We start from the raw sequence: 11,718 nt of genomic DNA on the forward strand, positions 1-11,718 counted from the left end.
ATATGAATGATAACAGTTACCTGCTGTCTTCCTCACAATCCTGACATTTGTATGGCGTTTTATTCCAAATTGCTCATTGAAGCCTCATACAACCTCATGAAGTGTGTAGATTTCTCATCTTTGTGAAGATGGGAGCCCAGAGAGATGAGACTACCTCTCTGTGCTTATGGTGCTTGAATGGAAGAGAGATGGGACTATCCTGAGAAACCCGCGAACTTGCCATCAGGCTAGGCTGTAGGATTTAAAAAAACCTTTCAGATATGGATTTAATGTCAGCTGTACATTGATTGTCTTATGTCCCACTTGGTTGTGAATTTGAAGGTTGAATTTGGTGTTGCTTTCGGTGGGTGTGTTCTCTGTATAGCAAGGTAAGTAGACTTTGTGTTTCAATGTAAACAGGTGCTAGATTACACAATTATTGGCTTTAAATTCTGATCAGAAGTGCTGTTGATTTCTAGAAATGCTGCCTTGTCACTGAGTTGTTTCCTCTTCCATAGTGTACGAATTATTTGCATTCATCAGTCACATGGGAACATCTACAATGAGTGGTCATTACGTTTGCCATATCAAAAAGGAAGGAAGGTGAGTCTTTTTTAGAAGGTAAAATGTTATTTGTTTTATTGAGCACCTCCTGTGTGCTAGGCATTGTAGGCGCTCATGTGTTGTTTCATTTGGTTTTCACAGTGGCCTTCTAGGATATACTCTTAAAGGCATTTTACACCCCGTGACACTGAGCCTCAGAAGGCCAAATAGCTTGATCCTAGCTAGTTAGTAGCTGTGTCAGAGCTGGTATTCAAAGCCACTCTTGACCATCATACTATCACACCAAGGTAGCTTTCCAAAAAGATGCACCCTACAGTAGAATATATGGCATATTTGGAGCTTCCAGAGGATTGCCAGATTAAGCCAACAAAAGGAACACCTGAATTTGAATTTCAGATAAACAGTGAATAACTTTTTAGTATAATTATGTCTCAAAGATTGCACGGGACATACTTACACTAAAATATTATTTGTTGCTTACCTGATATTCAGTTTGGCGGGGTATCCTGTGTTTTGTCTCGCAACCCTGAGCCATCAGTGTTTGGCTTTATTGCGGCCTCACAGTAGGCCTCTTGGCTCGAGTGGAATGGTTCGGTGTGTGGTGAACTGGGAGTGAGGCTAAGCGGCACCCACCTTCAGAACCTTCTCCTGGGGCCAGATCCCCATGAACCCTGCTGGCCTCCTCTCCTTGAGTTCCCCACCGGGCGGCCTGTGGGCCGGCACTCCTGCTTGGGGCAGCACGTGGACCACGTGGACGCTGCAGAAGCATGTGACCTTGGCCTCTCCCATAGGATGTTGACCTCTCACCCCACGCCTCACATTGCACGAGTTGACCATTCTCACCCAGCCCTTGATTGTGTTCCTTTTGGTATATCTTTTAGCCTTATCTTCACTTAATTCATAAAACAGTTGAGCACAGGGACTTGACTTATAGTAAATTCTTTTTATTATCAAACCTGATAGTTCTTTTAAAAATACTTAAGAGAAATAGTTTAATTACAATTTAAAAGCAACAAAATTCATCGTAAAGAATTGATACAATATAAAAAAGCATACAGAAATGTCACCTGGAATCCTAGTGATAATAATTGTCTATATTTGGATATATATTTTTTGTTTTATTATCATTGGGAGAGGGTGTGTAAGTCTATCTATGCACATACTACATATAAGCTTAATATACCCATGTAATTTTGTGGCCTGCTTTTTTTCACTTCTGATTATATTATGATTATTTTCTCAAATTGCCAAATATTCTTTGAGACATTTAAATAGTTGTATAATAGTTCACTGCATGACTGTTTACTTCTGATTTTTAGTTAGTTTTATACCCAGTCCTGAAACAATGTTGTACATAATCCTTTGACTCAATTTTTGAGGTTATTTATGGATTTTTGCAAAAAGAATTATGAGAGTAAAGTGTTTAAAATATTAGGAGGTAACTACTTTTTGATTGAGCTTGGGAATACCACAGCAGTTGTAATTTCCCACTATCATTCTATTCCTTTTTATACAACAAACTTGAGTATGATTATGTTAAAACATCTTGATTCTTGTAAGTATGGCACAGTAAGTTTTTTCTGCAAAATTTCCTGTAATCAACTTAAATCCATCAAATGTTTCTGCCTTTTATTCTCAGGTGGGTGATCTACAATGACCACAAAGTTTGTGCCTCAGAAAGACCCCCTAAAGACCTGGGCTACATGTACTTTTACCGCAGGATACCAAGCTAAACCTCAGACGTACCCATCGGCGAGAAGCCATACGCCTTTTTAATTTGCCAAAAAAAGATAAAAAAACGAAAGAAAAGGAGAAAAGGAAAAAAGGAGTTGGGACAGCCAGACATGAAGGAGTACATGGGGGTATTTATAGTTTATTTAAAGAACATCATTTGACGCCTTCTGAAATAAGACTGGGAAGAGATTTCTATTAGTGATGAGACACTATTGTAGATAGTTTTTCTTTTTATAAATGTTCAAGGAGAGAATGATTAAAAGAGAAAAGTATTCCTGTTGCTGGTGGGGGGTCGGCCACTGGCGCCTCAAAGGCAGGAATGTGCCACCAGCCTGTTTTGCTTTGAGGGTCAGTGGTCTGGCCTTACCCACAGCAAATGAAAAGCCCACTTTGATTTCATATCTAATGTCAGTAACTAGGCTGGGCTTTATTTGGGACATAATTTTTTCATTAAACACAGTAATTTCTGACCTATCCATGTATAATAGATTAGAGCATCTGTAAGGAAATATTTTTAATTTAATCATATCCAAGTTCAGAGTACAATCGTGCGAATGTGTGTGAGAACGCAGTCGAGAGTGTTGAGACCTTTACGGTCAACGAGGAAATCTGTGACGGGTTGGTTTTTAAAGTTTAAAACAGGTGGCATTAAGCATAGCTGGAACAAAGCAAGTAAATTCTTTAAAGAAACTATAACTCAGGAACAGTTTAACAGATTAGTTCCCCACTTAACATTTTTGGCATAAAAAGGACGAAGGTGTGTCTCTAAGTGCTGTCAAGGATTCACTTGGCTGTGTGACGTTTGGTGGTGTGATGCCAGATGCCGGCAGCACGTTATTCTTGGCCAAAGGGAGATGAATTCTGTTTCTCAGCAGCCCTTCCCCCTAAGGCATAATGTGTATTTTTAGCTGATACTTCTTGCCATAACACATGACAACTCCTTGGAATCATGTTAAGTGCCCCACATTTGTCTGTAATTTTCTTGTCCCTTAGTTCTTTGCTTGTCTTCGTTTCTGCATTTTTGGACGCCATAGTCTCATCTGTGTCCTTCCTTGGCTCATGACCTCCTGACTTGCCTTCACTGTGTATCTCCTGCTGCCAACAATGTGATCTTGGGCACTTTAAGGGTTTCAGATGCAAAGAAACTTGGTATGCCATTATGAAAGGCCATCACTTCCATTTGGTATGTCAGCGTATTAGTGGCAAGCTATGATTAGATCAGAACTTCAAAATGTGATGAAAACATGGAATGATTGTGCTCTGGAATTTTTCTACTGCCCTGTACCAAAATCCAGTCTCTCTGGGGTTTCTATTTCAGATAATTCAATCAAATGAAAAAAGAGTTGTTGCTGTCCGCTTAACATGCATATGATTGGTAGAAAGGATCTTTCTAGAAACTGTAGGGAAATTAAATAGAACCAGTTGAGTGAAATACAGCACAGATAGTGGATTATGACCCGGTGAGTTGTGAATTATCTGGTTATGGTGGGGCCTGTCACACAGGAGAGCAGTTACGCCCTGTGAACACGGGGTGCGGAGCCCAAGGATGTGGCCTGGAGACCTGGGCGCTGCTCCTGACTGGGCAGGTCCCTCATCCTCCCTGTGCCTCACTTTCTTTGTCTGCACAAGGGTGTGCGGACACCTGCTCTTTTTTTTCCAACTGTGCTTCGAAGACATGGTGACGTGTGATATGATGAACCTTTGAAGGGCAGCAGGTGGTGTGCCTCGGTGGGCCCTAGTAGAGTGTGCTCCCGTCTTTCTCCCATCTGATGTTTTCTTCCATTTGGGAACCAATGAGATTGGCGTACGGAGGGAGCTCATGGTGCAGTAATGCTCTACTGAACCCTGCCCACCGGTGTCACATTTTAGTGCTGACTCGGAGACCCTAAAGCAGCCCCCCTGCTTTACGCGAGTCCTTGACTCCTGTAGCAACCCCCGTGCTAAGCAGCCTTACAGACTCTAGTCTCCTTAGAGCTGAGTGAGTGTCCTAGAGTAATGACCCCAAACACACATCACAAATGACCGGTTTTCAGTGCCATTACAGAGCAAAGGCCTTTTTGGGGGGATATAGGGGGTGATTAGGGATTTGGATTGAACCATGGACAAAGATAGCAGGTGTATTTTGAACAAAATAAGAATTTTATAATGAAACTTTGCAAAATAAATGGTATAAAATCAGTATAGAAAATTATAGGCTATACACTATTTAATTTAATTAAGTAGAAAAATTAATTTAGCCCTTTTGATGCCTAAACATACTATAAAAAATGTGTAACATGGCTGCCTTTTTTTCCTGCCTCTAAAAACAAAGGGCTATTTCTACAAGGCAAAGTTTTGTATATGTGCTATTCTTTATTTCAGATGGAGAATTGGGGAAAAACTGGAGCAAATAATGAGTTTCTTTCTTGCTTAAAAATGTATTTGTATGTATTCCTTAATATATACAAGGCAGGTTTCCCGGGAATAAATGTCTGGAACATTCTGCTTAACTTTACACATGTCTGTAGATGAAATTATTTGTAACTGAAAACTGGACTAATAATGTGTGGATTTTGCCAATGGATTGTCAGCCTGTTAGGAGTCCTCTGTGTGAGGCGTGGCGGTATAATTGTGAAATTCTTACTGTGTGTGGGTGTCCATGTGAAAGAGAGCCCCTTTTCCTGTAAATATCTTTTATATCCATTTGTGTAAAATCCCAATGAATGTGTCTTTGGAAAATACAATGTATCAAAGTTTTTATTTTGTCAGTTGACCTAAATGCTCATATAACTAATCAGAAATCCAGTTTGATTCAAATTGGGATATTTTTTACTAAAGGGAAAAAAGGATACAGAAAGGACTATTGGAAGAATCACGTTTTAATGCCATTTTGCATCCACATTGCTTCAATATTTTGACTTGGCTGTTGTCTCCCACGTACAAGAGAATGTGCCTGTCGTTCCCTGTGCTCACTCTGGGCTGCAGGAGGTCTCATGTGAGTAGGCGGGCCCTGGGGCTCCCGTCAGCATCGATCCCCGAGCCTCCCTTGCAGCTCACGGTGGGAGCACCTGGCTTTGGAGCCCGACTCCGCCTCAGCGTGGGATGGGCCTGGGCTCTCTGGGCCTTTTTCTCAGCTGGACAGATAAGCCCAGTCAGAAGCCCCTTCCTATTCTAACAGTCGATTCTATTTGTATCTTCCCATGGTTACGACTGGGGTCAGTCATGCGAGATGTGATGGATCACTTAGGTGAGATGTTATGTTTTTGGTTTGTTTCAGCTTATCCGTCCTGGCTTAGAGCCTGTCTCATTTAATGTCCCCACCCTGACCTCTGTTCCCGCTTTCTTTGGTAATTTTCCCATTTTTCCACCACTCTTGAAACTCTCCACTTTCCAGTCCATGAGGTACTTTGTTACCATCCCCCTTGAAAATGAAAAAATCCATTTAAAAGACCTCCCACTCTGAAAAACCTCAGAACTACCTTCCGCTAAATCTGTCACATTTATAGAATATTTTCTTACTCTAATTCAGTTGTAGCTATGATCACCAAATAAGTGTGAGAGAGTTGTCTGTCACAGAAAGATGTCTTTTCATCTTGCAGGATCACGGTTGCTAAATCATCTGTGGGGAGGTGACAGGGGGTGAGGCAGGACCAGGGACAGGATTAGATAAAGTGTGGTTCTATCCCTACCCTAGGGCAGAAGTCCTGGGTTACAGCACAAGGGTCTGTATAAGGCTGTGTAAGCTGGTGGAGAAGATCACCTGCACCAGGCCACAGAGATTCCCTACTCCGCACATCATCCTGAGAGCTTACATTAAGAGTCTCTAGACCTGTGCTATTCAATACAGGAGTCAGTAGCCACATGTAGCTAATTGATGGCCTCTTGAAATTCGGCTTTTGAAGCCTTGGTACCAAAAAAAATTTTTAAAAAGGAATGTAAAATATTTTATCTATTTTATAGTGATTACATGCTGAAATGACAATATTTTAAATATGGTAAATAAGATTAAAATTTAATTCCTTTTTATGTTTTTTTAATGCGGCTACCAAAAAAATTAAAATTAGACATGTAACTCTCATTGTCCTCCTGTTGGGCAGTGCTAATCTAGACGTGGGTGGCGTGAGGTAGGCAGCAGGGTGCCTCAGGGGTGGGAGGTGATTCTCCGAAGGCTCTAGATAGACGGAAGCAACACAGATAGTTTTGCTGGAGTTGGGAGCATGTGAGGCACAGAATACCTTCCAGAAAACAGAAGATTTTTCTACTTAAAAAACGATATCTATGAGACCCCAATAAAAAGACAAAAGCAGATGAGCCCCAAACCCTGCTCCTTCCGCTTTGCTTAGAAGCTGCTAACTTGGGACTTACTTATCAAGCAACTTCCGGTGCCAAGGATGTCAGCCACAGGAGGGTGCTGGACACATTTGTTTCCCTTGAGGCAACATTCTCTTGTGGTTTCCCCTCCCTGAGTGTTGTTCGGTCTGTTCAGAGCTGGGTGTGTTGAGATAACTGTAAACCTTGCCGCTCCGGACGTGCCGCTCCTCTCAGCGTTGGCAGAGGCTGAGCTTGTCGCCTTGTCGCCTGTGCCCACCTGCCCAGCAGGTTTCGATGTTGGCTCCTGAAAGTGTTTGTATTTATTTGATTTTGCACTAGTCACAGTTGGTGTTTAAAATATCTCAAATGTTTTGGGAGAGTATTTACCTGGGATGGGAAGAGAGATGGATGATTTATTGCTTCAATTGTTTTAAAATTAAAAGCTATTCTCACAATCTGAGGTCCCTTTATGACTATTTTTTTTTTTTCTTTTGCAAAATGCCAAGTAAACTAATTCTCTTTGTAGGCTCTCATCCATCAGTGGAACAGGTAACTTGAGACAGTGGCTAATTTTATTTCCTTTTAGGGTTTCTTTGTGTGGGCACCAGGGCTGCCGTGGCGCATCAACAGCGGAACATCAGCGATGGCAAATGACCCCTGTGAAGAACGGGGAGCCAAGGCAGGGAGGAGTCTGGTATCCTAGACTTTCTCTGCTGGATGTCAAGTGGAATACTGGAGTCAATCGAGACCTTCCTGTGGTTCCCTCTCAGTTTGCTGGTGACTACTTTAACGCAGGAACCATCAGGATAGACAGAAATTGCATCAAGAGATTTCAGCATTTCTATGGCAGCGTGTTTCTAGGCTGAATAAGTTTCGTATGGCAGCTGCAGCAAATTCCCGCCAAGTTAGTGACTTAACAATGCATTTGTTGGGTCAGAAGCCTGAAAATGGATTTTACAGGGCTAAGATCAGGTGTCTGCAGAGAAGCTGCCCGTTCCTTGCCTTCTTCAGCTTCTAGAAGCTGCCTGCGTTCCTTGGCTTATGGCTTCCTGACAGCATTGCCATTAGTTCAGTGTCTGTATCTATTGTCACATCTCCACTGATTGGCTCTCTTGCCTCCCAGTTACAAGGATGCTTATGATTACATTGGGCCCACCCAGAGAGTCCAGAATAATCTCGTCTCAGGAGCCTAAATCACCAGCAATATTCCTTTTGCATGTAAGATAACACATTCACAGGTTTTAGGGATTAGGAGGTGGACACATTTGGGGGGTATTATTTTGCCTACCATATAGAGTATGATAATTGCTATTTAAAATATATTCATTTAATGCTCGCAATTTTAAGAAGAATGTATATGTATTTTGATCCTCACCCCAGGACACTTTTTCATTGCTTTTAGAGAGAGAGGGGTAAGGGGAGAGAGAGACAGAGAAAGAATCATTTGCATGAGAAACATTGATTGGTTGCCTTCCATACGCACCCTGACAGGGAGGGGGGATGGAACCCACAACCTAGGTATGTGCCCTGACCAGGGATTGAACCCACAAGCCTTCTGTCCATAGAATGTTGCTCCAACCAACTGAGAAACACTGACTAGGGCTGAACCTATGTATTTTTAAAATCCAAGTAAAAGGGCCATGAATAATATTGTGCCATATGTTTTGGTGAGTGGGATAAGAGGAGAAAGAAATGACCGAGATTGTGAGGGATTATTTATGACTCAGAACTGTTGCACACATTTGCTGTATTCTGTCATGCCCAGTGCATATGCTCTGTTTGAATTTACAGTCCTGCTTTTCAAATGGAGTCATGGCAAACTTCACTCAGTGTGAAATTTAATAGGAAAATGGTGAGTTATTCTCATCTTTATGCAAAGAATTTTCTAAAGATCAACTAGGAAAAGTCAGTGATGTAGAGAGGCACAGCGGTGTAACGGCAGGAGTAGACGCATATAGACAAGTTCAAATCCTGTTCCCAACACAGACTAGCTATGTGCTTTGGTAAGCACTTCATATTGTAGGACTTAGTCTTCTCATCTGTGCAGTGAGTATGATAATACTTGGGATGAGTTATGTAAAGCATCTGATAGTCTAGTGGACACAGGATATTTTTACCTGCTGTTTTACATTACCATTTTAACCCATATACATACATCAGTGTTTCAATCCTACGGAGGGTCTGACCTTTTCTTTCAGTCTAAAAACATTTTTAAAAAAGAAAATTGTACCAACATTGATAACTTTTTCAAAAGTATTTTTTTGGTGATAGCTCTTTTAAGCCAATTTATTTTGTTAATCTGCACAGTGTGGTTTGTCATTCAATAAATACTAAACATCTACTATGTGCTAGGCATTGTTTTTCTTAGGTGTGTCAGTAAACTAAGTAGATAAGGACCTCTGCTCTTGTTGAGTTTATTTCCTAGCAAGGAGTGACCAATACTAAACAAAAATAAGTACATTATACATAATGTTAAAAGATATTATGTGCTATGGAAAAGAAAACACATAGAGCAGGGGTGGAGCTTCAGCTCGTGGTCCTAAATAGGGTGCTCAGGGAAGACAGAGAGGTGAGGTCTGAACTCAGACTTGAAGACCGTGAAGGAGTCATCCAAACGGATGTTGAGGGGAAGGATGTGCTTGTCAGAGGGACCAGCTGGAGCAGAGGCTCCAGGGTGGGAACATACCTGGTTTGCCAGAACAGCAGTACGGACACCAGGGGTTTGAAAGAAGGAAATGACGGGGAGATAGGAGGGGGAGGACAGAAGGGGGCCACTGGAAGGCTCTACTTTTGGGTTCAATGAGAGCCATTACAAGAACCTGAGCAGAGCAATGCCTGATCTGACCACAGTTTCAGGAAGCTTGTTCTCTGTTTAGATTAGATGATAGAAGGGCAAGGATAGAAGTAGGAGCTACTGTGGTGAGCAAGGTGAGAGAGGGAGGTGGCTCAGACAGACGGGGTCGAAGCGGAGGAGGTATATAGTAGGGTTGGTCAGATTGTGGCTACATTTGAAGGTAAGGCCAGTAGGATTTCCTGACGGATAGGATGTGGAGTGTGAGGGAATGCGAATAGCTGAGGCTGGCCCCAAAGTTTTTATTCTGAGCAACTGAAGAATGCAGTTGCAATCAGTTAAGATAGGGAAGGCTTGGTGGAGTTGGGGGATGGTGGAAAAGGTGGTCAGGAGTCCAGAGTGGGTTGTGCTGAGTTTGAAATGCCTATTAGACCTCTAGTTGATGTCGAGTAGGAAATTGAATATACAACTCTGGATTTTGAGAGAAGTTTCCTTGGCCTAGTATAGTCTTTTCCCAGTGGCAGTAGGAGACATAAAAAAGTTTTGAATTATGCAAGGGCTTGGGAGAGGAGCCACACTATTTTTTTACCTTATATAGAATAACAGTGAAACAGGAAGGGAAGATGCCCAGCTTGATTTTACAGAGGAGAAAATGGAATTCCACCAAGGTTAAGTGCTGCCTCGGATCAAAAGCGGGGACAGTGAAGAGGGAGAAGGGGCGCTCCAGTCTCCTGATATAATCAGTCTGCATCCGAGCCGGGCTGTTCCTCCATCAAGCACTTTTAATTAGTAAATGTTTTGGAAACACGGGAATCTCTGACTCAATGGCATCTCTCCTCTGCTCATGGCAAAGTCGCCCTTGATGTCCTGGCTCCAAGAAGGCCTCCTGTGATCTCCCACCCTGGGGCCTCTCCTGAGGGCTCACCGGCTCACAGCCTTCACTGCCCTGAGCTCCTTCTCCCTGGACACACGCTGAGCTCATTCCTGCCTTGGCATCTTGGCATTAGCTGTTGGCTCTGCCAAGAATGCTTGCCCTCAGCCCCACTTGGCCAGCTTCTTGTCGTTCACATCTTAGCCCAAATGTCACCTAAGAGAAACATTCCTGATCACCGGTAGATAATGCCTTATTTGCCTTGTTCTTCTAGCACTTCATAGCACATGACATTGTTCTTTGTTAATGTATTTGATCTCTTACAGAAATCAAAGCTCTTCAAGGGAAAGTTTAATTTAATTAACCTCTGTCATGAACTAGAACTGTACTTGCACATAGTAGATGCTCAAATATTTATTGACTGACCAAAAAGAAAAAAGAAAAAAAAAGACCCTAAAACTGAAATATATTTTAATACATTTATTCTTTAAAAAAAATCACAAAATCCAATTATAGGTTAAATAATATTTTAGTCTTAAAAAGTTAACAAAGGAGGAAGAATTTAAAGTTTTGTTTTTTATCTAAAAATGCATTCCTGATTTCCAGTTAACTCATGCAAAATCATGTGTAATGATATTCAATAAAAGGACCTTTTAACCAGTAGTACAAATTGGATTCTATTTGAGATGAAGCAATTGTGATCCTCAAATCTCATTTTGAAAGATTTCTGAAAAGATCTCGAAGCCACAGACAAAGTTTATTTGAAAACATGGTTTAAAATTGCACAAATATAAATACAGTTTAATAATGTGAAAAAAGGAAGGCATGCTTCCGATAATCATACAAAAATACTACCTTAATCTTGGTACTTTGTAAATTATAAGCCAATTGAGTAAATTAAACACATCAATATAATAGATTATTTTTATAGTAGTAATTTTATTTCAAAGAGCAACACAGAGAACTACTAAGAAGAAGCCTTAATATCCAACAGAGTTGTGCTATGATATATAATATTTCACTAAATACACAGACATATTACCATGTAGTACGCCAGTAACTTACACCCCACTGCATTGCCATTAATTTGTTATAGGTCACTTAATTTGGGGTGTTAACTTAGAAACTCAATGTAAACATTTAAAGTTAAATTCCTCTTTGTAACCTACTTTAGCTTAAAAATGAAATCCCAAGATTTTAAACATTATTGAGCATAATAAGGAAGCATCACAGAAGAATGTCTCAAAACAATATTTTTAGATTAGACTAGATATACTGTATCCATAGATATACAAAATATATAGAAATGTCTCTTCTAAATAGTTAATAAATGCTTGTTATAGTTTGTAAAAAGTTTATTAAATTAATCAGGTTTTATTTTTCAACCAATGTAAACAAATTTAGGCAATGAAAATTGAGGAGGGTCTGGGTTAGACGATATGGGGAGAATTAAAAGGAAGTTGGTAAAAATTTAGGTTTGCTATATTTC

General features: G+C 40.9%; 1 protein-coding gene across 1 annotated transcript in view; it reads left to right on the forward strand.

Annotated features, from left to right (window-relative positions):
* Positions 1-7,040, forward strand: part of USP13 (ubiquitin specific peptidase 13) — a 104,270-nt gene extending 97,230 nt beyond the window's left edge. The window contains exons 20-21 of the mRNA XM_054580907.1: positions 498-582; positions 2,183-7,040. Coding sequence (XP_054436882.1) covers positions 498-582; positions 2,183-2,276 — 179 coding nt within the window. The 3' untranslated portion in view covers positions 2,277-7,040. The remainder of the gene's footprint in view (positions 1-497; positions 583-2,182) is intronic.
* Positions 7,041-11,718: the final 4,678 nt, after the last annotated feature.

This window comes from Pteronotus mesoamericanus, unplaced genomic scaffold (genome assembly GCF_021234165.1).
Source record: "Pteronotus mesoamericanus isolate MK-2021 breed Mesoamerican mustached bat unplaced genomic scaffold, CSHL_Meso_final contig_116, whole genome shotgun sequence".
In the NCBI taxonomy this organism is placed as follows: domain Eukaryota; kingdom Metazoa; phylum Chordata; class Mammalia; order Chiroptera; family Mormoopidae; genus Pteronotus; species Pteronotus mesoamericanus.